This window comes from Podarcis melisellensis (genome assembly GCF_964234715.1).
Source record: "Podarcis melisellensis genome assembly, chromosome: 13".
Taxonomy (NCBI): Eukaryota; Metazoa; Chordata; class Lepidosauria; order Squamata; family Lacertidae; genus Podarcis; species Podarcis melisellensis.
Window position 1 is genome coordinate 17,800,435 of NC_138545.1, and position 25,305 is coordinate 17,825,739.

A 25,305-nucleotide genomic window follows, 5' to 3' on the forward strand; every position below is an offset into this window, starting at 1 on the left:
ACAACGGTCGCATCTTCGCCATCTTTACTGTGGGCACGCAATGAGGAACTGGAGGCTCGGTGAAGCGACATTTTTTGTGTGGGCAGCCAGCTCAAAGGTGTGGTATTTACTGATATTCACAGCACCGTTCTGCAAAATCTCAGGGCCATACTAACAAGAGTCTTGGTATTTTTAGTGTAGGAAACAGGTTTATTATTATTGGTTAGAAGAGAGGGGGAGCGCGAAAACGATGGAAAGCACCCATCTTTCTTACTGGCAAAGGGAAGTGCAGCGAGGCCGCCATGTTTGCGCCGGGCAGTAAGCGAAGAGCTGAACGAAGGGACATGTCTTTGTTGTTACTACGGCAACTTCCCCGCACCATCCAATGGAGCCGCCATATTTGATGTGGGCAAAGAAGATTAAAGGTCATTTTTGACACTCAGGGAGGCGCCAAATTTTCGTTTTGAAATGCATAAACTAAAACAAAACCAAAACAGGTTTATCGTTCGCGTGGTCAGAGAAGCACCATTATTTATTGTGAGGGGAAAAGTAAGAACAGGAATCCATCAGTGATGAGGGAAGGAAGGAGGGGGGCTGAGGGGATCCCATATTTTAGTCTCTTCTTGAAAAACTCAAATGGTAAGTAATTGCAGTGTTTCTGCGTCACTCACAGATTTATGAGGCTTCAACAGCGGAAAGAGCCGTAATTTGTCACCCCCCACGCTGACAGAAACTCCACAGGTGAGGCTCCTTATGCCATTATAATTCTGTGAGGCAATTTCTGCCTGTCATAGTGGGGCAGGGAAATTAAGTTAATTCACCTTAGCTAGGTAAATATGGGAGAAGGAAATTATTGCAATAAGGGTCAGGCTTTCCCAGTCAGCACCCATTTATACATAATTTTCACTTTACTAATAAGGTTCTCAAATGGAGAGCCAGTGTGGTTAGTGTCAGCAACTAGGACCTGGGAGACCAGGGTTCAAATCCTCATTCAGCCATGAAGCTGCCCTTAGGCCAGTCACTGCCTCTCGGCCCAGTCTACCTAGCAAGGTTGTTGTGGGGATTGATTAAGGTGGAAGGGAGAACAGATTGCATGGTACTGCCAGAAACATCAATCCTGGGTCTCCACTTTGAGCTCCTTGGAAAAAAAGGTGGAATATAAATACAATCAATCAATCAATGCTCTGCTGAAGCAGCTTGTATGCCAGAACAATGCAAATATGTTTAAAACAGGGGGAAAGTTCTGTTCTAATCTATTCATATTTTAATTAAATTTACAGCACAATTTATCCTGACAACTTAGAATGGCTGACAGTGAAAAAGCCTCATTAAAAAAAAAAACACTGCCCAGTCAGTGTTGATTTTTAAACCGTATAATGTAATTTTTACATGTTTTCATTTTGTTATTAATATATACTTTTGTATTGATCTGTTTTGTGTATCACTTTGTGTTTCTTTTGCATATAAAGCAATTAAGAAAATTTCTAAACACTGTTAAGTAAAATTTAGACAGTGGTACCTTGGTTCTCAAACTTAATCCATTCTGGGAGTCTGTTTTGACTCTCGAAACCATTCAAAAACTAATGTGCAGCTTCTGATTGGCTGCAGGAGCTTCCTGCACTCAAGAGGAAGCTGCGTTGGATGTTCAGCTTCTGAAAAACGTTTGCAAACCGGAACACTTCCGGGTTTGCGGCGTTCTGGAGCCGATTTGTTTGGCAATTAAGCCGTTTGGGAACCAAGGTACCACTGTACTCCCTTGCTTGCTTTATTGTGTCTCCACTCCAACCCCCTCACAGCTTCTATTTATGTTGCTTTTTAAAACACACAAACATGCTTTGTCAGGTGAGTCTCGAAGGCAGTGCAGTTCCATGGATTGTGTTATGAGTGCACTCTCAGTTCATCTTAAGGTATCTTGGTGGGACAGGGTGCAAGAAGGGAAGGGCTATAGTAGCTCAGTGGTAATTTGCATGCAGAAGGTCCCATTTCAGTCCTCATGCAGGGATGAAAATGTCCCATGTGAAACCTTGCATAGCTGCCGTTAATCAGTGTGGACAATGCATGGTAGTCTGACTCAGCATAAAAGTTTCCTAAATCCTTAGGTGTTCTCTAAACTCTATTGGACCTAAGCTATTTAGCATCTTGAATTGTGGCTGGAGGCCTTTTGCAGCATTTGGAAATTGGTGCATTTCTTTTCTGGTAACTTCCTCCTTTTAGTTCAACAGTCTTCATGGTCAAGCCAACATGTGATTTGTAGCCACATCACAAAGAAATGAATGATGGCTGTTAGATCTGTACATGATCTTTGTGAGATAACCAGCCTCATACAACCAAGTCTAATTAATACACAAAAGGATTGAGATAATAAAGCAAGCTGTCCTTAACCTTGGGAGGGACTGGGTGATCAATCATATGGTTCAACCTCCAGTCTACCTGATGAACTCAGCATGTCAGGTCTGAGTTGGTTGCTGTAGCTCAGACCCTATGGCTCTTACACGCTACTCTTAAGTTCCTATACTAATAAATTAGGATTTTCACCATTGTAAGTGAGTCAAGTTTTACTGACTGTGCAACTTTTTCTGAATGCTGTATGGAAAGGTACATTAATCTGACCTTTGGAGAGTTTGTAAGTAAACCATTTTTTTAAACTTATCAAACATGTGGTCTTTTTCTACGCTAGGAAAAGAGTGCAACTTTGGGGAAAAAACATCTTGAGGAGACATTTTGGAACTCACTTTAAATTAAGAGCACATTTTAAAGGTTTAACAACCTCTATTTCCACATTTTACTTTGCTGCATGTTTTGTGATTCCAAACCTCTTGATCATGGCATCCAGGAATTCTCCTTTTTATATACCTGTATTTCCTTACCACCAACAATCATTTCATCAGGAGAAACAATAGTTTTGTGACTGAATCCAGGAGTAATCATAGACTGAATGTCCTTTGACGGTGAACTCTCATCATTTTGTTCTCTAACTACATTCTCAAAACCAGAGGCAATTGGCACTTTTGCTACACAAAACAACATGTATTTACTCCAGGTTAATTGAGCAAGGATAGCTAATGCCCTTTGATTCTATATTGCTGCTCAGTAGCATTAAAAAAACCTGTTTCTCCCAGGTGACATCCTCCCCTTTAAGCATTCCTTAATGTACTCCTAACTCAGCATTTTATTGTGTGATCTGCCTGAAAACTTTATTTTTTAACTGCTGTTGGTTGTACAGTGGAACCTTGGGTTATGGCAGGGATCTGTTCCGGAGGCCCCGCCGCAACCTGAAAATGACGCACACACATCAAAGCGCCGCATCTGCACATGCACGGTGCGATTTAGAGCTTCTGCGCGAGCCGCAAACCCGGAAGTAACCTGTTCCGGTACTTCCAGGCTTGCCGCGGACGTTCACCAAAGCGGACGCAAACGGAGGCAGACGCAGAACGAGGTTTGACTGTATTGTTATTTTTACTTTTTAAGGTTGAATTTTCATTGTATTTTGTACTATGTTGGTTTTGAGTAGTGTAGCCTTGTGTACTTAGGGTTTTGTTTTTACAAAGTGGGGTAGGAATTCATTAATAAAAGTAAATAGTGGTTGTGTTAAGTGATGATTCCATATTGATATTTAAATTGAGCCCTGAAAAGGTACTGCATTTTACAAATGCAGTTTCTGACCCCTGCAGAACCTTGGCTCCTGCAGCTAATTGGAAGCTGCGGAAGTCACATCAGACGTTCGGGTTCCAAATAATGTTTGCAAACCGAACACTCACTACTGGGTTTGTGGCGTTCAGGAGCTGAAACGTTAGACTTGCAAGGTGTTTGGGATCCAAGGTATGACTGTACTGAGCTGCACTGACGAATGGTCCGACTCTGTATACAGCAGCTTCCTACTGGGGGGGTGTCATTGGTTCCCCATCTCTGCCACAGCTTGTACAACGTAAGCATATAACTTAGCTTCTTTATTTCTTAACAAAGCAACTTTATTTTTTCTGTATATCAGAAGACAGGTAAAAAAGTGTCACTGTTCAAGAATGGTTATCTAGTCCTATTTTCTCACATGGTACAGTGTTAGTGAGTTAGGAATTGTTTGAAGAGACATCAATTTTCCAAACAGGCCCCGCTCCCATTTTATAATATTTGATCCCAAATGTTTCAGCTACAAGAATGCCCATGTTTATATAGTCAGTCAAGACTTTAAACAAAAAAATCCTCACCACTCTCATTCTAGGCCAATCCACTTCTTCACCACGCTTAGGATATCTCCTGCTAAAAGCAGCACCTCCTTCTCCTTGCAACTAAGGAAAGCCTCATTGGGAATGGTGGGTGAATTGTGGTAGCTGGGATACTGCGTTCTCTTGTCATCCACGCCATGCTGCCGGAGTTCCTCAATCTGATCAGGCAGCTTTTCCAACTCCTGTCCATAAGAAGCTACCTTACTAGCCAGCATTGGAAGAGTCAGATTCCTGTCAAAACGACCTCCCTGGTAGTATTCAACTGCTGTCAGGGCTTTCTCCACTGCCCGGTAAGTCTTGTAAAGCAGCCATTCAGTGCTACCCTGACCAGCATTACTGGCTGCCGCCTTCAGATCACACTTGGCTTGCCTTAGCCAGCGCCTGGCTTCCTCCAAGCAGCGAAGTTTTGATTGATCCTTTGAATACTTTGGCCCTCTCTGATGGAAGGACCAGAAGTTGTAGTTGCAGTGGCCTCCTCCTCCTCCTCCACCACCCCCACCCCATCCTCCTCCACCCCCACCCCATCTTTGCCTGGTGAATTCTGTACGCCTCTCTTGATGCTGATGAGCTTGCTGGTCCCATTCACCCCAAAATTCAGAGCTCCTCTTGTAGGAATCTCTACTTTTGGGTCCCCCTCTGGAGCCACTGGGCGTTCTATTGTTCTCCATCTCCTTGATCTTGTCTTTAAGGTATTTGAAAATTTCATTGGCAGAATCCTCTTGACCTATGTTTTTATCTGGGTGGTAGCACAGATAGAGTCTTCTTAAAGCCTTCCTCCTCTCATCCTCTGACAAGCTCCAAATTTCAGCCAAGCAGGCATCCACTTCTTTCTTTATCTCACTCAGTGGCCTCTCGTACCAATTGCCACTTGTAAGTGGTCTTGCAGTACCGCTAGCACCAGGGGAGCCTTCTGCCAAGACGACAGCTTTACTCAGATCAGATGCAGAGTTATTCCTCCGGAAATGGTAAAGGTCATAGGCACTGACTTCTGCATGCCGCCCTCCTCCCAAGTCAACAAGGTATGTGTGTACTTGGCCAGTACCGCTCTGCCGTGGCCCAAGGGCTTCAAGGACCACAGCGTAGAGGTAATGCTCTCTGGGCTTGGAAGAATCCAGGTAACCCACGTAATCTTCTGGCAGAAAGGTGTGGAGGATGTTCATGTCCAGGCTGTCATACCATTCCTCAGGGATGTCCTCTCCAGGAGGAGGCAGGATATAGGCATTTAGGTTTGCTGGCAGCTGCAAGAGGACCTTGTTTTTCTCTAGCACCTCAGCAATTCCCTTAGGCCTTTGGCAAACCAAAATCTGTTCAAGGACCATCAGGGCATCCTGGTTAAATCTTTGTCCTAAAAGCCTATTCAGTTCTGTGGCTAAATTGCCAGAGAACTCCACACCCCAATGTGCATCTTTGCTCTCCTGGTGTGCAAGGTAAATCTGCAGTTTGCCATCTGGCATTGTTGCAACATACACTGTCCTGGCACACTGGGTTCCTTCCACACTCTGCGAATTGTGCACCATGGTTGTGCATACTTTTTCACAACAAACCACTTCTAGCTGCTCCGGTGAGAAGCATCCTTCAAACATGCATTCCACTTCCTCTACTTTTGTCCCACCCTGCCATTTAAGCAGTGCAACCAGAGCATGCTGGAACTCGCAAGACATGAGTAGTTCTTGTAGCCAGTTTTGGAACTCACAGTGTTCCCCATAGGTACAGAGTTTCAGAGAGGACTCTTCCAGCTGCTCTTCAGTGATATCTGACAAGTTCTTGGGGCGCAAGGCTTCAGGCAGCCGATGCAGAAGCCTCTGCTGCTTATACTTGTCGTAAGGTAGGTGACATATTGAGAGATCTATCAGAAAGCGAAATTTGCACTGCAAGCCCTGGGGTTCCTGGCTAGACTTGTAAAAACTAAAGATGAGGCTGTTTGATGGATATAGCTTCCCATCAGCACAAGGCAGATGCAGTTCTTTCAGCTCTGAGAAATCCATTTGATCCTTTGCTTCATCTAAGAGCTGGAAGAGGAACTGAGTGGCCCTGAGCACTGTTTTGGTGAGGTTGGCGTGCAGTTTAGCCTGCCTTACAGTCTCTGCATGAATTCTGGCCAGAACACTGGCATAGTGATGGATGCTTGCCTCATCTTCCACTCCCAATTTCTCCAGGACATCCATATAGACAGCTAGCTTTGGTGGTAGCTTGTAAAGATATGGCCGGAAGTCCTGTGGGTATTTTAATGAGACCACCACATTTTGGGCCTCTGCTACCTCACCGCCATCCACTAGTACCACAGGGAATCCCTTTAAGCAGCCAGTCTCCAACGTTTGCTGTTGCGACAAATAGGCATAAGCTGACTTTAGGACATCCTCTCGAGTTTCCTTAGCTTTCGGAGTGTCACATGGTGCTTGGCATACGTTTCTTAGATTCTCCAAGACTAAATGGGCTGGCAAGGTGCGCAGCACTCCCAGTTGTTTTAGGATGGTTTTTTTATTTTCCCCAACATATTCAACAGAAGGCAGAATGACCGCTGAAGTCCACACCAGGTCTGCTTTCACAGTTAACAAGGAACCTTGGGGTGCCACAGGAGTATTACACAGCACATATGGCGAGTGAAGGCAACACAGATCTTCAGAGATCTTCTCTGGCAATAGGAAACGGATCTTGGACACTGTTTTCAGGAAGGCCTCTGAGAAGGTTTCACTGGAAAGCAAGTAGCTCCAGAGTGCTCTCCTCCTTTTATCAAGATCATTCAGTTCTCCAGCCCTCAATGCTTCTTTTGCAATTTGGCTAGCCAACACTAGAAAGTATTCCTCAGAGATCTCTTGCCGCAAGCCCACATCAAGTAAGAACTCTTTCAACTCCCATATATTCTCTGGCCATACTGCGTCATAGAATTTGCGTGGCACGAACAGAGAATCCATTCTCAACTCCTTGAAACACATTTTCTCCTCATAAAAGTAGGACACAGGACGCATCACACCTTGCTTGTCCCAGATGAAGGCAAAAGACTGGAATGTTGTCACCACTGTCTTTTTCTCGGCCTTATATTCCTCAGGATAATGCCTCTTGATAAGGAGGAGTAATCTCACAGCCTCCAGTACACGAGCTTCGGGGAGATGGGACAGCCGAGGCAAAAGCTGCTGTACAAACTGCTGCAAATCGTTCATTACACCAATATTCAAGCTCTTACTGAGATGTCGGTTCAGCGAGCTATCACTCAGCAGGACAGTCTTCTCATCTACCTCATAAAGCTCCTGGAATTTCTTGGTTTCCTTTGGAATCTTGGACTCCAAGATGTAGATATTCCCGTACGAAGCGAATGAAACGTGCTTCCCTTGGTGTGTTTTAAACACGGGCAAGGATTTCAACTTGCTTAGCAATCCATGGTCATTCTTCAGCGTCTTCAGTTGGCTGCTTAGGAACCGCAACAGCGCTTCAAACTCCCACCCTTCAAGTGCATCCCAACACAGGTCATGATGAGCTGCCAGTTGTTCGACCACTACTGTAGGATTCTCGATCTGCAACACACATGGCAGAATGCAATGTGCAGCGAGCTTTGGAGGCAAAAGAGAGGAGTCCAACTTGGAAAAGCCCAGTTTGCGGAGAACTTCAGTAACAGTACCTGCTTGACCAGGCATTATCGTGTTGAGGGACTCAAGGGGAACCAAGAACTTAGTGCAGCCACAACACACAGGGAGCATGGCACAACCTTTGAAGAGGGAAACTAGCTCTGCAAACATATTTTCCATCGTGTCTGAATTCGCAGTCGTGCAGATCTGGTTCTCAAAGAAAGCCCACAATTCACGGAGCCATTCCCGGCCTTTATCAGTACTGACCCTGTTGTCCAAAGACAGCATCTCCTTGATGAAGGCCACAGAATCAGAGAGTGTAAAATCCTTTAGGAACCCCATATTTACTAATAGCTGCCTGGCCTTTCCATCAATTCGGCAGCCAGAGAAACAGTCCTGACGGTGTGGGAAAAGCTTGTGCACACTGCTATGGTATGGAGGACACTGCTGAGTGAAGCACCTCAGCATGTTATCTCGGGTCACCAGCAAAGGGAGACCTTCCAGGCAGCTTTTGTCATCAGGAAGAAGCTCACTGAGGCAGAACTCGAGGAGAGCAGAACAGCAACAGCTATTCTTCACAGGTGTCAGATGAAGTGGGGAGGGCAGGAGAAAGTTGGGCAGGTTCTTGAGGAAGCAGCAGAGGGAAGGAGAATCGAGGGTTAGGATATCAACTCCTGCCTTGACAAAATGGTCGCGTACCAATTGCAAATGTTGGAAGGCAGGGACAAAATTCATGCCCAGACTCTGAAGAGTAAGCTCAAGAACCTCACTTATCTCAGACTGCAGGAAATAGGGATCACTGGTTGGGTGGCCCAGTCTGGGTGCACTCCAGTGCACACTCACTTCTTCCATCTTAAATCTATGCTTGAAATTAATTTTCTTCTGGTACACAGGGACCAAGGGAAGCTGCTCCATGTATGCCAGTTCATACACACGGGTCACCAGCTGTTGCCATGCTGGGGGGACATCCCTTGTCACAAATGGGAAATACTGCAAATAGTTTGATTCCAGCCTCTTCTCACATGCAGTCAGGGAGTGAAACTGCAGTGGTCTATCATTCAGAGCCCGGTGCAGCTCATAAAGCAAGTGGCAGTACAATGGGGCAATGAGACACTGCAGCAGCAAGTTATTCCAGGACGTATTGGCACCACCTTCACCATCATCCTTCCGCAAGCCACGGCGAGCAGAGTCCACAGCAAAGTTCCCATTGATGTGGATGGGAAGGCCTGTTTCTTCCAGAAGCGGCAGTGTGCAGAAGGCCCTACCAGGTAGCCGTCCGTCAAAACAAGCTGCCACACCCCCACACGCCAAGTCCACGTTTTGCACGGTATTGTCACTCTCAAGCCCAATCTGCCTACCTACCAGCCAGTTGCTGGAAACATTGGAGATACTACTCTTCACCTTCATTCTGTAGAAGACTCTCATTGGCTCGCCATCATCCATTCCACCTGCTGCAGCAGCCTGTTGGAGACGCTTCTGGTATTCCAGTCTTTCAGGCTCACCACCTTCAGTCTCTACCCGCAGCACCTCCTTCGGTGTCCCTCCCCTCTCACTTATTATAGAGAAGACCACGCAGCGAACGTGGTTGAGGAACATCACAAGGCTGTCGGCTTCTTCAATGAGAGCCACCACAATTTTCTCCATGTCTTCCTCGGACACAGAGCTCTGGCAGATACGGGATGAGGCTGCACCATCAGGAGTACGTAAGGGTAACCGGAAAACTGTGCCTTGTTCCAAGTTAAACACATCAGGTAAAAAGGTATTATAAACATCACGGATGGTGTCTTTGACTTCTTTAGCAAGGTTGTACATTCCACCAGGTGAGATCTCATCAGAATCAGGGAGGTAGTGCAACATGGGGTCAAAGACGCACAGAGCACTGTCCCCCGTCACAAAGGCAGGGCAGTCAGTCAAGTGATAAACTGTATTGAAACCTAGTCCATATTTGCCGGTAGCATCTCTCCTCCCACCTTTGCCACCAGAGCCCAAGCGCTGGATCCCTTCTATGTCACACCTCTGGAAGGTGCGGTCATTGTAGATGCAAAGTGCCGGGCCTTGAAGTTCATTCCACTCCTTGCTGAAGACGCGATCAGTCGGGTGCCGTCGCCGATCCCAGACAAAGTGGACAAGATTTGCTCCAGCATCATCTGCGTTCTGCAGCAGCTCCTTTAGCACATCCTGTGAAGAGGGGTACTCACGGAGGATGTTGGCCAGCCGGGTACAGATTTCTTCCTTGGCTCCAAAATCTGTGGCCCAGGAAGAGAGACCCTGAATCCGCTGGCGTGACAAGACACGACCTTTTGTGGTCTGAATGCCACAGCGCATAGCAATTTCCCGCGGAATCATGGCATGACAGAGCAGGGTCCCTTTCTCATGCGGAAGCCATGGCGTGTCATCAAAGAGGAGCTTGGGCAATGGTCGAAGGACTTTGTGTTTGTCTGGGAAAAATACACTCTGGGCTTCATAAGGACTCAACTGTTGACCCTCTGGCAGGGCCTCGGCCAGCCCTACAGTGATCAACCTGACAACTAGGTCCAGATGCCCTTTGGAAAGAGACTGTCCAGCTCCCTCCTTGGCCAAAGTCTGCAACACAGTGGCATAGTCCTTCACTTTGAAAGTCACAGGCAACCCAACACACTCCCACAGCATCTTTTGCTTCTGGTACTCCTGAGGCAGCTGGAAGAGGTATGGAGCAGCATCAAAGAACAGGCAATGGGCCACACTGCACACTGACACAAAGCCAGTGTCCATGAAAACAAAGGGGAATGTCCTTGCCCTTTGGGACACCTCCACCTTGGACAGAGGGTTCATCTGCACTATTTCATTCAGGAACGCATAGCAGATTTGTGCTATGTTTCCCAGCTCCGTTCTGGACAGGGCATTGGAACTACGTGATGCTTCCTCCAGTTGCGTCAGCACTGTAGATATTGGTGGCTGGCGATTCAGTCCTAGGAATTCCTTTAGCTCCATGGAGAGCTTCAAGCCTTTACCCAGGGCTGTCTTGTCCAGGACAGGCTCAGTCAAGCCTACCAGGGGGTGCAGCTTATGGTAGTAAACCTCTTTGGGGCAGCAGAGTTTGCGTTGGTTAGCAGGTAGTACTGCTGGCAAGAAGGGAATGTCTCTGAAAGTAACCTGGGTAGTGTTGCTGTAGCTTTCCTGCAGGTGGTCCTCAAGGAGCTCTAGGATGCAGCGAGCACGCTGGCAGGCTTTGACTGGGTCATGACTCCACAAGGCTGCCACAGTTCTGGCTCGGGCTATCAGTTCCTCCATTTCTACACAATCTTTGGCCATGCCAAGATGCTCCAAGCGCAACAGCCTCTCTGGTTCCAGAAACCCTGTGCCTGTGGGGAAACGGCCATCTTCAGGAGCGTAGAGAGGTGCAGCGCAGCCCCTTGGGTGTACAAGTTCTTTAATGTTTCTCAGCAAACTATTGGGGACAGTTGGAATGCAAGGCCAGGATGTCAGGATCTTATTCACGCCAGCATCATTCATATCCAGAGCATGAAGAATGAGGACATCGCGATCAGGCACTGCCAGCTGAGCAAGATTGGGCAAAACAAGCTCACAGAAGAATCGTGCCCAATTGTAGGTGTTTGGCAACAGGACATCCCCCTGGATGCAAGTTCTGAAGTTCATCTTCACCCAGTCTGGGACTGACACCGCCATCTTTGGCTCTGGCAAAAGTAAAGAGAAGACCCTGAAAGCTATAGGTTCCAGATGCTCCTGACAGGTAATGTCAGAATTGAGGATACAGGCATCCCGGGCTGGGCACCATTGCTGTCCATCAGAAAAGAGAACTGGCTGTTCCCCATCAACACCATTGACTAAGGCTAGGTAGAAGGCCTTGACTGTTTCACTGAATGGGTGCTTGGCACTGCGCACGTCAGGCCAGAAAGCATGGTACTCATAGTCCTCCAGCAATCCTTCCTCGTACATGTCCCGGAGCAGGGACAGTGCTCCAAGCCAGGCACCCAGCACGGAATCCCGTAAGAGCGCCTTGTTCCATTTCCCCTTCTCAGTAGCTTCCCAGAGTCCTTTGCGATTACTCTGCACAGCAAAGACTGCCGTGAGATGCAACGGGAGTCCAGTTTCAATAGGAAGAGGTAGAAAGCAGAAGGCACGGCCCTTAAAACCATCTACATCTGGAACCCATTTTCCAGCAGCAGTGGCGGGGCAGAGGGGCAAAGCAACGCTAGCAACAGGAGGCGAGAAATGGACATCCTTTTCTTTTCCCTGTTTGAAGACCTGAAGGGCTTCTCCTTGAGCAGAGCAGGAGTGCAGCAGGTAATGGCTGGTGACCACACTCGACTTCCATGTTGCTGTCAACTGCACAATAGTGGACGTACCCATCCTGACAAGTGCTTTCCTGCTCACTGTGGCTAATGGCTGGGTGGTTTCTGGGGAACTGGAACCATGAGGAAGGTGGGTCAGTGACACCTCCTGCACTTTTCTCAGGAAGATCAGCAGGTACTTGTACATCTCCCGGAAACCAATTTGCAAGGATTTGATTCGACTGGGTCCAAACGGATCACAGCAGATCTGAGAGTCCTCTGCCTCTTCCTCAGTGCGGAAGGGCAGGCGGAGGAGCGTGCCTTGGTAATCATCTCCAGGTTGACAGCCAAAGATTCCTCTGAATGGTCGAAATTGTTCAGGAAATCCAGCGGCAACTTTCCGGTTCAATGTGAGACGCATGCCTGGTTGGCCTGAATTACGGATATGCTTCCGAAGGTGGGTGATGTTTGGGTCAAAGATGAGCATGGTGTGGCCACTGAGAAGAAAGGGCACATCAGTGATGTGGTAGACAGTGCAGAAGCCCAGCCCAAAGCGACCAATCTTGTCATCCTGCCGTTCCTTGGTAGCTGCACCTAAACGGATGATGTTGGAGAAATCTGTCTCGGTGAAGAACGCATCATTCTGGGCCCAAAGTGCGGGGCCCTGGCAGGCAGCCATGCCCGGGTCCAGGAGTCCTTCAGTGGTACCATTATGCTCACGGAGATCAACTAGGAAGCGGCAAGTTTGGGCGCCAGCATCCTCAGCATTTTGCAGCAGTTCCAGGAACACATCTGCATCCTGGTTGTATTCACGAAGGATGTTACGGATCCGGAGGGTGATTGGCTCCGAAGGACCCCACGCCTGAGCCTCCAACACTTCCAAGCCTGAAAACCGTGTGCTTAGCATTTCCACACCATGGAAGGTAGCAGTGGCAGAGGAAACAGATTCATGCACCAAAGTAGGTGGGTCGCCATCCAGCTCAGCAAGGTGTGCCCGATCCATGTCACAGTACAGCACAGAACTGGCCGGGCGTAGAACAAAACCGGACAGTCCTTGAATCCGCACAGGCACTGGCATTTCCCTTTCTCCATGGTAGCCACGAGCGCACAGCCAGTCCAGGACAGCTATCACGAGGAGCAGTTCAGCATGCATGCCGCCTTGTGGTCGGGCATTGATTTGATCTGCCAACTTCTGCATTGCTTGGCACACTTCCTCCTCTTTTGGTAACTTATGGACCCCCCATGCTGCAAACAGCTGGCTGTAACCTTGGAAGTCCAGAGGCACTCGTGACATCAGGGCTGTAAGGTCTAAGCCATCAGGGTAGGCCAGCACCACATCTGCAGCCAATGAGAAGCCAGTCCCATTCCACACCACAGGTCCCACAGGTGGCTTCTGGAAGTCCCTCAGGTGCTGTTGCATGTGCCGATAGATGCTGTGCAGCTTTGTAGTTAACACAAAGGCCTCCTCAGGGTGACATCCCTGTGCCAAGGCAGCTAGATTCTCCATCACTTTCTCTGGTGGAGGAGAGTTCTCCAGACCCAGTTCTTTTGCAGCTTCTGGCCGAAAAGCATTAGTCAGTCCCATGACCAGCCCGACAAGAGCAGCATACCTCTCCGAGCGAAGCAGTTCAGGTGCCAAGAAATCTCCAGCTGCCGCCAATGTGGAAGTGTTGGTGGAAGGCACCCAAGGCAGGGACCGCAGCAGCTTCAGCTCCTGTGAGGAGAAGCGTGAGAGTAGAGGAGTCTCATTGCAGACCCGGATGAGTGCCCGTGATTTGGCACTGGCATCTGCAGCATCTTGCAGTTGACCAACTTCCTCCGCAGCCATCAATGCATCTGCTGGACAGACAGCACTGAGATCAGATTTCAGGCCCAGAACACGAAGGGTTCGCAGTGCTGCTGGCTCCTGGAAGGGCCCTGTGGGGAAGCGGCAAGGTCCCAGTAAGTCCTGCAAAGTGCGATTCTCTGGATCATAGAGATCACTGGGCCTGCCCAACCTTCCTGATCCGCAATCCAGGAATGGCAGCTCACGACACAAAGTTTGCAGCTCTTGGCTCTGGCTGAAGAGGGAGTCCCCATTGTGCAGCACCCACAGCATGAGCCGCTTGGCTTCCTGTGCCCAACTGGCATATGCCCCCTTCTTCATTGCCTTAATGCACAGCAGGCACAGATCAGGCGTCCCCAGGAGCTTCTGCCCGATTAGCAAGAGCAGGTGGCGTTCAGCTTCATTATGACACAACAGCACAGGCTCTGGAGTTAGCAGATCCGAGGGCACTGGTGGAACCAGGTTCTTCTCTAAAGCCAGGTGGTGCTGGGCTGGCACCAAGCCAGACCTGGTGGGTGGAAGGAGGGAGGGCATCTTGAAGAAGAGCGGCAACTCAGTTAGGACTTCGGCTTCTTTGGGGGAAAGCGATGCAGCAGTGGAGAAAAAAGCACTCAGGCTCTTGATCTGGCAGGTGGGCAGAGATGCAATGCGACCAGCCACGGATGCCACCCCTAAATGGGCAAAGACCTGCAATACACTCCCAGGCGTGGGTTCTAGGACGTACTCTCTCAGCTGGCGGTGGCACCATTCTGGCTGCCAGCTCCGGACCACAGTGCATCCCAGTCTCTCCAGAATGCCAGCCACTTCGTCCGGCAGACAACGCCCCTCGTGGCTCTGGAACAGCAGAGTAGGCTGAGGCAGCAGCCGTGCCAATTGGATTCCACTGTGGGAGTTCTGTAGAGGAGTCAGCGGTATCAGGGGGCATCCCTTGAAGGGTGCCAGGGAGGGAGCATGGCGACTCAGGAAACTCCAGAAAGCAGAAAGCCACTCAAGCGGGGGCTGCTTTGGGTACTCCTTTGGGCACCAAGATACAGGAGCAGGGTTGCTGCTGACCCAGTCCTTAGGGAGAGATTCACGAAGGTTCTGCTCAATGACATTTGGATCCATGGAGACAAAGTTCCTGAATAACCCTGAAGATGAGAGAGAGAGAGAGAGAGAGAGAGAGAGAGAGAGAGAGAGAGAGAGAGAGAGAGAGAGAGAGAGAGAAAGAAATCAGCAACCACCATTTGTGTGCACTTGCATTTCCTGTTGGAAGCAAAGTGGCAATGTATACACGACTTCTATGCCCAGCACTGAAAACTACTTTGGATGCAACTGAACTCCAATATGTATAGGTCTGTGAATGATTTGGTATCACAATGATGCTAGAGCACTGCTGAAGCAAAGTGAGCCTGAAGCTGATCAGCGTACCAAAAACCAGCGTGGTGTAGCGATTACAGCAGGCAGATGCAAACTGTGGCCCGTCAGATATTGCTGAACTACAACTCCCATCATCCCAGGCCACTGGCCATGATTAAGGGAGCTGGTGAAAGTTGTAGTTCGTCAACATCAGGAGGGCCAAATGTCACCTGCCCCTGGATTAGAAAATAAGACTAAGGCAAAGGGGGACAACCTTCAGCCCTTGCTCTAATTTCATGCAGGTGGTGGAGGACGACCCAACAGAGAATGATGGAAGGGTGGCGGAATCCACTGCAAGCGATCAGATCAAACCTTTAACAATAGTGATCCATCCCTATTGGTGGCTGGGGGAAAATGCTCCCCAACCCTGTGCTTAAGGGTTCAAATGCCCAAACTAGCTGTGAAGTTAATTGGTTTACTTGGAGACAGCCACTCTACTGCTATTTGGTGTCACACTCACTATCTTTCCACCTAATCTATTTTACAGTGTTGCTGGGAGGAGAAAATGGCGCCTGTGTGTAAAAAGCATGTGTTTGTACATGGTAGAACATTTACACTGGTGGCAGCCAGCCTGGTGCCCTGTGGATGCTGTGGATTACCATCCCCATAATCTCTGACCGTTGGCCCATGCTGGCTGAGGCTGAAGGAAGTTGAAGTCTAGCATGGCCAGTGAAAATAGGAGTTGTAGTCTAACAGCATCTTAAGAACACCAGGGTGGGGAACCCATAAAACACCAGAAGCTGATCATGGTGCACCCAGGAAACTGAAAGTCTCACCCTTTTCTGCAATTGTTTGCAGATGCTTCAGCAGCTCAGGGTTTAGATCCTTGGGCAAGAACCGGTGAGCCAGGCCAGGCAACAGGATCCTGCAAAATTGGCAGAAAGAAACCAAAGTCAGTTAGGAAAGACAAAGGCAGGATGACAAAGAAATGGGATGCACTATGGGACAAACACCCAGTTAATGCCACTGGTTTATTTATGGGACTAACCATTTTAGGGAATCAAAGAAATGCAGCATGGGCCTCTTTATCCTGTAGGGCAGTATTTCTCAGAGTGAAAACTGGGTCTCAAAGAAGTGCAGGCTGGCACTAGGGGAGACACTGAGCCGAACTATGCATATGAAAAAAGTGCATAAAGGCCTCTGTCCCTTGGTTTGGTGCAATGTCTGAAATGAGCCATAGTGAAGACATTTGTGAACTGCCTTGCAAGGTGTGTATGTGTGCGTGTGCACATGCGTGCATTAACCATTATGCAAGTCCATTAATTGGAACATCTAATAGGGAGAGGACATTTAACTGTGGTAGGGTGAAAAGGACAATGCCGGTTTACCCTGGGGATCATATGTGGTAAGACTGCTCACCTGGGGAAGTTGTGGTTATCGAGGAAGACCGTCTCTCCAGAATCTCCAAAGCAGGTAAAGTTTCCATTGGCTGTCGGCAGCAGTGGCAGATTCTTCAGCTCCTGGTAACACCCATCTCCAACCAAGTACTCCAACAGCAACTGTTTCTCTGTCAAGGATATCCCATGCCACACACTGGTAGTCCGTCGCAGGGTCTCCCTGACAAACTTCGGTGTGGCCTCTTGCACCGCTGCCCTGCCTTTGGCGCCCCACACCAAAGCTCGGCGCACATGGAGAGGAGCAGCAGCAAGTGGTGATCCTGCCAAAATGAGGGCCTTCTCCAGGGCCTTCTCTACTGGTTTACCACTCGCTACCTCTGGCAAGATCACGGCTTTGCAGGGGTGGAGCAAACGAGGTTCCCCATCCCCGACTCGTACCAAGAGTTTCATGTCCATCAGTGTCTGGCATATCTGAACCACTAAAGGCTTGTATCGGAGTTGTTGGCTTTGGTCTGGGTCTGGCCGCGCCCCATATGGGTTGTCCGGACAGGTAGATGCCAGCAGTACCATTTGGCAATAAGCAACAGGCAACATCTCCTCCATAAGCAAGTGGTTCCAACGACCATCGGCTCCCCTCGCCTGGGACCCCTCTTCAGACCACTGCACGTGTCTTCGGTCATCTGTCAGCTGGAAAGGGGCACTGATGTGCAGTGGCAATCCAGTGGTGTTTTCCTCTGTGGCCGGGAGCGGCAGGACACAGCTGAGGCGTCCCATGCACTTGTCTTGCAAACAGTAAGCCAAGGACAACACAGGCTTAGAGCTGACCTTCACTGCGAGATCCCACAGTTCTGGGAAGGCATCCTTTTTCGCTTCAGCAGACAACACAAGCCAGTTGCACTTGCTGGCCTGTCCAGTCCCAGTGCCACATAGAGTAAGTGTTTTGATGTGGACACCCATGTCCAGTTTAGTGCCCATAGCATCATCAACAAGGGTTGCCTTTCCACTACTGCATTCTGCAACTTCCAGCACACCTTGGCTCATGCCCAACCCATTAAATGGGCGAGTGGTGGCCTCAGCCTTCAGCAGCTCACGGATGGCACCATCGGACTCAATGAGACCCAAGGTCAGTTTCTTGATGTTCCTGAGGAACAGCAAACTAATGGGGGCATCATTCACGAACGAGAGCAGCAGTTTCTGCACCCGTTCTGGACTGTAGAGGTTTTCTGAGATCTTCGAGGGACTCTGCCGTAGCGGGAAGCGAAACAGGGTGCCTGGAAAGCGGCCCTCCACAGTTGGGCAAGGCTGGCCCAGAGACTTCAGTGCTGCCCAGAATGGTTGGAACTGGTCAGATGCCTCTTCCCATTCACTCACCTCCCAGAGCTGACCCCCGTCATGTAATGCCATCTGCTGTGGGTCCAGCACCCCCAAATATTCATCAGAAAGTATAGATGGGAAATCTAAACAGAGCGAAGGGAAGGAATTCAGCCATTAAAATGTGGGTGCCCCAGTCTTGGTTCCTTTCCCCCCTTCATGCTCCTATTTCAATTCATCCTTATCTCTCTCAATTTCCCCCATCTCAATGATGGCATTAGGCATATTTCGCTGGGGAGAGCATTCTAGAAATGGGGAGCCACTGTTGAGAAAGCCCATTCTCCCATTCCCTCCCCCTCAGAAGAAGTACACAGACAAAGGTCTCTGAGGATGATTGAGGGGCCAGGTATGCCGATGTGAGGAGAGAGAGGTGGTCCCTGAGGTCTTGGGGTCCTGAGCTGTCTCTTCTAGGCCTTTTCCCTATAATTCTTATGCCTTCCTCCCAAAGACATCTGGTTTTGAAGACTGACTTCCCCCAAATTGAGCCAGGCAGAACTTCTCACCTGTGATATGGTAAACTGAGTTGAAGCCCAAGCCAAAGCGTCCAACTGTAGAAGGGTCATCCTCCTTGTGACTGATGCCTGGACTCTGGATCCCTTCCCAGTCAGCCTCAGAGAATAGACCGTTGTTATAGGCAAGAAGCGCAGGGCCTGAAAAAGAGAAATGTGGTCATGCAATTTTTACTCAAGTGCCTTGATGATGGTTTGATTCACAGTGTCACTCCCAAGCCAAATTTGACATGGCACAATGTCTGAATTGCAAACTAGGGTTTGTGATCGGCCAGCAAACCAAAACAGAAATCATGATTGAACGTTTTGTGGCACGAGATCCTGTCTTAGCAAACCGTGGTAACAGCCACCTTCAGACGGTTGTGGCACCAGAGAGATGGGAGCAGGCTAATAAACCTGATTGCTATCAGAAGCAGACCAGGTCCTATAAACCAGTGTTCCCCAACCTTGGGCCTCCAGCTGTTTTTGGACTACAACTCCCATCATCCTTCACTAGCAAGACCAGTGGTCAAGGATGATGGGAGTTATAGTCCAAAAACAGCTGGAGGCCCAAGGTTGGGGAACACTGCTATAAACAAGGGCTGGAGAGCCCTGCCACCATCCCTGACCATTGGCTATAATCACTGGGGCTGATGGGAGTTGGAGTTCAACTATATCTGGAGAGCCACAGCCCCCACCCCAATCTCTTTTCTAGATTAAGATTTCTGCAAACCATGATGTGATACTGGAATAGAGCCAATATATTGAACATACTGGAGGTGCACTCTCAGGTACTCACATCATTTGTTTAAAGCACATTTATACGACTTTAACAGTCACTGTGAGAGCATATATGGCCAGTGTTTTCCATCTATCCCAAAATGGATATTGTAGCACAGAAATGAGAATGTGGGAAACTACTGTACAGTGGGCCAGCCATATTTCCCTCCCACAAGGCACCTGGAAGGACACTACATCATCTTTCCTTGATGTACATCACTACATCAGCTTTCCTTGTTTGCATTGTGGGACGAAATGGCCCCAAAGTAGAGGAAGTTCACTGCTGCCTTCCCAGGCACAAAGAATCATTCTGGTGTCAATATAAGGAGAACTTAGAGGAGCCTTGGTTACTGACTGCTAAAAAGGAAGGCTTTGGCCCTTGAAAGCATCCCTGAAAAATTATTATGAATTTCATCCAGCCAACTTCCTCCCTATAGGAGACATTGTGATTTCTTTGCTGGGGCCCCCAGAGCACCCACCATTGGGAGCTGTCTAATCCATACCTTGGGTGCTTGCCAGCCCCTCTGAGAAAAGGCTCTGGGTTCCAAAACTCCGTGCATCATAGAGCAAGATCACCTCTTCAGCCCCCGCATCATCTGCATTTTGGATCAGCTCCTTCAGGAAGAAGAAGAGAATGAGAGTAGGAATAAATGCCAGGGGTCAACACAGACACAACTGTGGAAATTGCTACATGGATGCCAGCCCCACATTCCATAAACTGCTAGACATATACAGGGGTCGTCAATATCACCCCTTTCAAACTTTACCTATTTAGAAAAGGGAGGGCAAGCCATCTCCTTGCTGCTGTCCCGCATCTGTAAAGGCTGGGAGACCTGGCAGGCTTCTTTGCTGCAAATCTGCACCTTCTTTAATATTGCACTAGAACTGGCCATTCTGATGTTTTTGACACCCTTCTTTGGTACCCCTGCACCCAGCCACTCCCACAAGCCGTCCTTTGGGCCTGCGCTTCAGAGCAGCTTCCTGCTCTAAACTTGCAATCTTACTTCTCTTCCCCCAAAATCTGGGTGTTTGACTGCCTCCTCTCTGTGAACACGCAAGTTGTTAAATCCCTACTTAAAATGCAATCCATGTGAAATGGCTTCGCTCTCAAAAACAGCAAATGCAAAAATCCAGGCCCAATGCTTAAAAACTTACTTTTAAGATCTGACCCCCATCTGGGTACTTGCGGAGGATACCCTGCAAGTATTTGAGGACAGGAGGTGATTTTTGTCGAAAGCCCTTCCTGAAAGAAAGGCAGATGGTTACAGTAGTTAGAGTCTATGAATAGAAACAGAGAGACTTCAGTCTAAGCAGGACCAGGCTGTGGGGTGGGGTGGTGCACCTGGGCAACCTTGAGCTCACTGCCGACCTGCCCAACCCTTGCACTGCCCACGTAAACTGTAGCAATGGTGTAGCAAGAGGGGTTGCCCACAAGAGCCACTCCTAGATCTCAGTTTGGAGCAGGGAACCTTTTTTGAGAGCCCAGGGGCTGAGGAAGGGGGGCCGGTAGGGGCTGAGGAAGGGGGGCCGGTGGGGGCGGTCCACCCCGGGTGTCATCACTGAGGGGGTTGATGTTTGGCACACTGCCCGCCTGCGACTCCCAAGCATATCCCAAGCCGTCAGGGGAAGGGGCAGAGCTGTGCCGCCTTGCCAGCGGCCTTCCCCCCTTCCCCCTTCGTTTTGACAGCTCGAAGGAGGCTTGGGAGTTGCGGATGAGCAGCTGTGCCATTCCCCCCCCCGCTTCCTTTGGGGGGGAAGAGGGAAGGAAGGCTGCTGGCAAAGCGGCGTGGCTCCCTCCCTGCCCAGGAAGCAACCTGCCATGGGTGGCTTGCTTCGCCCCCCTAGGTGTCTCGCCCCCTGGGACACATGGCGCAGGCGGCGCCCCCCTGGGACACTCGCCCTGCCCCCTGGGTGCACAACATGTGCGCAGCTCCTGGTGCCGCAGCAGCTAGCTCCGCCTCTGTGAGAGCCACATTCCCAGTCTTGTGTGTAGCCACCAAATGCACAATAATACAAGCGTACACAGGTGTACATGCATATACAGAGAGAGACAGAGAGATGTATTAACATGCACAGCAACTGGGGTTGAAAAAAGCCTTCTAACTTTTAGCAAGCCTAATTGCCAGGAGAGAGAAAGAGAGAGATTCCTGGAAATCTCAGCTGAGAAGAGAGATGGGTTAACCCTTCCCTCTCCAACTGCACACTCTCCGAAGATCATCCCTCTCATACAACCATTACGGCAAAAGAAGACTTCTTTGAAAATACATTGTGGAGGGTTTATAAGTGGGGAGAGAAAAGGATTAATCACGTTTCTGGACCCGGCTGCAAACCCGGCACCCTAAAAACAACACAACCCAATTGAGCTTGGGGAAAAGCTTACTGTTGGCTACAATAGAAGGCCTTTGCAACCTTAAGTTTAGCAGGGGTGAGAAACACTATAAACAGAATAAGGAGGCAACTGGCCCATGGTCCAAAGGTTCCTAACTCCTAGTTTAAATCTTCACTGCTGTTGGGTCTGTGTGCAGGTTTCCCTGCTGAGTGACACTGCATTGTTGTGGCATCTGCCTGGACAATTTAGTATTCAAAGGACCCTGGGCTGCCACTACTGACCCAGCTTGGCTATTGGATCCTACTGGCCAGCAAAAACTATAAGTGAACTTCTTGTTCCAGGTAGGCCTTGTTCAAGGCTTGTCTCCCTGACATCTTTTTTATTATTATTATTATTATTATTATTATTATTATTATTATTATTATTATTATACAGTGGTTGTTCCGGAGGTCCATTCTTAACCTGAAACTGTTCTTAACCTGAAGCACCACTTTAGCTAATGGGGCCTCCCGCTGCCAGAGCACAATTTCTGTTCTCATCCTGGAGCAAGATGCAAGTTGTAAGCAACCAACAACGGCCATTAGGGTTGCTGGGCTCAGGTCCTGGCATCCTGTTCCCTTTTTTTTTTGAAATAATTTTTATTAGTTTACAACAAAAACAAAAAACATACAAATTTCACATCCAATTTTTCACAAATTGTTTCTTTTCTGGACTTCCTTCAGCTTTTCCGTAAATCATCCATAGTCATTATTTAAGTTACGCATTCCTTAAGTTTGTATTGTCATTGTTTATATCCTTCTTTTCTATTCCCTTTAAACAATACTTCTCAATTTTTCACAGTGCTTCTTTAAATCCCTCTAGCGTTATCTGTCCCTCACTTATACTTTCCAGATATTCCACAAATTTTCCCCAGTCCTCGATGAACTTTTGGTCTCTTAAATATCTAATCTTCCCAGTCAATTTATCCAACTCAGCATAGTCTAACAGCTTCATTCTCCATTCTTCCACCGTCAGTATTTCCTGTTGTTTCCATTTCTGGGCCAGTAACACTCTTGCAGCTGTCACTGCATATTGAAAAAATTTACAATCCTTTCTCTTTATCTCATTACCTAGTATTCCTAACAGAAAGGCCTCTGGTTTCTTTATAAATGTATATTTTAGAATCTTCTTCAATTCATTATATATCCTTTCCCAGAAGCCTTTCACTTTCTTACATTCCCACCACATATGGTAAAAAGAGCCTTCTTTATCTTTACATTTCCAACACTTGTTACATGTCTTATACATTTTCGCTAATTTTACCGGTGTTATATACCATCTGTAAAACATTTTCATAACATTTTCTTTTAATGTCATACATGCTGTAAATTTTAAATTTTCTTTCCATAATTTTTCCCAATCCTCAAATTGTATGTTATAGCCAAAGTCTCTGGCCCAATGTATCATTACCGACTTAACTTCCTCATCCTTCAAATTCCATTATAGCAACAACTTATACATTTTGGATAAAATTTTAAAATCATTATTTATTATTTCAATCTGAAATTTTGAACCCTTGTCAGCATAACCTCCTTCTTTAATATCTTTCCTAAACATTTCATTTATTTGAAAGTAATGCAACCATATACATGTTCTTTAACCTGTTCGTATGATTTCATTTCCCATTTCCCCCCTTCTTTAATTAACAATTGACCATATGTGATCCAATTGCTCTCATATTAATTTTCTTTATACTCATAACTTCTAATGGAGATAACCCGTGTGGTACTCTAGGTTCTAATAGGTTTTTATACCTATCCCATACTTCAATTAAAGGACCTTGGAAGATGTGGTTCTCAAAACCTCTATGGATTTTCTTCTTCTCATATCATAAATACGCATGCCATCCAAATCTGTTGTCAAACCCCTCTAAGTCTAATAATTCCTTATTTTCTAATTTTATCCAATCTTTCAACCAGCAAAGGCAAGATGCCTCATAATATAATTTCAAGTCAGGTAGGGCAAAGCCTCCTCTTTCTCTCACATCTGTTAGTAACTTAAATTGAATTCTTGGCTTTTTGCCCTGCCAAATATATCTTGAAATCGCTCTTTGCCACTCTTTAAAAATCCTATTCCCCTTAATTATGGGGATAGTCTGAAATAGAAATAACATCTTTGGAAGCACATTCATCTTAATTGTGGATATCCTGCCCGAAAATGACAGTTTCATTCTTCCCCACACATTAGGAAGAACTTCCTGACAGTAAGAGCTGTTCGACAGTGGAATTTGCTGCCAAGGAGTGTGGTGGAGTCTCCTTCTTTGGAGGTCTTTAAGCAGAGGCTTGACAACCATATGTCAGGAGTGCTCTGATGGTGTTTCCTGGTTGGCAGGGGGTTGGACTCGATGGCCCTTGTGGTCTCTTCCAACTCTATGATTCTATGATTCACACCTCCAAGTCCTTTCTTATTCCATTCCATACTGGTTCATAGTTATTCTTGAATAAATCTATATTTTGGGGGGTTACCCATATTCCTAAATATTTCACCTTTTTAACCACCTCTATCTCTGTTTGCTGTTGCATTATTTCAATTACACTTTGATCCATGTTCTTCGCAATCATTTTCGTTTTCTTCTTGTTTAGTCTAAAACCTGCCATGCCTCCAAACTGTTCGATTTCCTCCAATACTTCTTTTGCTGTACTTGTTGGCTCTTCTATCGTTATTACCAAATCGTCTGCAAACACTTTAATCTTATATTCATTTTGGCCAATTGTCACTCCTTTTATTTTCCTATTTTGTCTAATCGAATTTAAAAGGACTTCTAGCACCGTTATAAATAATAGTGGCGAAAGTGGGCATCCCTGTCTTGTTCCTTTTGATATCTTTATTTATTCTGTGACTACATTGTTTATAATCAATTTGGCTTTTTGTTCTGTATAGATTGCCTTTATTCCATTAAAGAATTCTTTACCAACCTCCATATATTCCACGTTTCTCAACATAAAATCCCAAGATATATTGTCAAAGGCCTTTTCCGCATCCACAAACATCATTATGGCTTGTTTCTCATTCCTGGCAGACAGATATTCCACAATATTGATTATGTTTCTTATATTATCTTTCATCTGCCTGCCTGGAAGGAAACCCGCCTGATCCTTATGAATGATTTCTAACAGTATATTTTTCATTCTTTTCGCAAGGATTCCTGCAAATATTTTGTAATCTGTGTTTAGCAATGAAATCGGCCTATAATTTTTGACTTGAGTTAGGTCTGAATCCTGTTTTGGAATAAATGTGATATATGCTTCTTTCCATGTTTCCGGGATGTCTTCCTGAAGCAAAGTTCTTAGCCCGAGGTACTATTTCTCGGTTAGCGGAGTCTGTAACCTGAAGCGTATGTAATCTGAAACGTATGTAACCCGAGATACCACTGTACTGCCCTATACCCAGAGGTCTGTAGCCTTTTGCTCCTAACTTGCTTCTTCATCCTGCATCCTCATTTAACTTTTGGTTCTCACTGCAAGCTCTCACCCCAGTCTGCTGCCCACAGCCTAACCCTCAGAGCCACAGAGCTCACTGGGTGACCTTGGGCCAGTTTTTCACACACTCGGTCTAACTCTGAGCTCCTTGGAGGAAGAGTCAGCAATGTTTTAAGCAAGGTGTTATCAGATCCCAGATAGATTTGGTTCTGACTAAACATCAGAAAGAACTCTGTGGTGGTAAGAACTGTTTGACATTGGAACAGTCTCCCTCGGGAGATTGTGGACT

General features: G+C 47.4%; 1 protein-coding gene and 1 long non-coding RNA gene across 4 annotated transcripts in view; one reads left to right on the forward strand and one right to left on the reverse strand.

Moving 5' to 3' along the window:
* LOC309355010 lies at positions 1 to 21,925 on the forward strand. The gene is made up of 4 exons (XR_014162403.1): positions 1 to 97; positions 653 to 720; positions 3,203 to 3,415; positions 21,755 to 21,925. It is a non-coding gene; the product is annotated as an uncharacterized lncRNA (long non-coding RNA).
* LOC309354981 (sacsin-like) overlaps positions 3,923 to 25,305 on the reverse strand; it is a 25,579-nt gene continuing 4,196 nt past the window's right edge. For 2 of the 3 annotated variants that reach the window (XM_081885314.1, XM_081885315.1), the window contains 6 exons: positions 20,385 to 20,472; positions 19,733 to 19,844; positions 18,465 to 18,611; positions 16,613 to 18,047; positions 16,030 to 16,118; positions 3,923 to 14,985 (listed from right to left, as the gene is read on the reverse strand). In XM_081885314.1, the coding sequence (XP_081741440.1) occupies positions 4,187 to 14,985; positions 16,030 to 16,118; positions 16,613 to 18,047; positions 18,465 to 18,611; positions 19,733 to 19,844; positions 20,385 to 20,472 (12,670 nt within the window). In that variant the 3' untranslated portion in view covers positions 3,923 to 4,186. The remainder of the gene's footprint in view (positions 14,986 to 16,029; positions 16,119 to 16,612; positions 18,048 to 18,464; positions 18,612 to 19,732; positions 19,845 to 20,384; positions 20,473 to 25,305) is intronic. The other variant, XM_081885316.1, reaches the window with a different exon arrangement.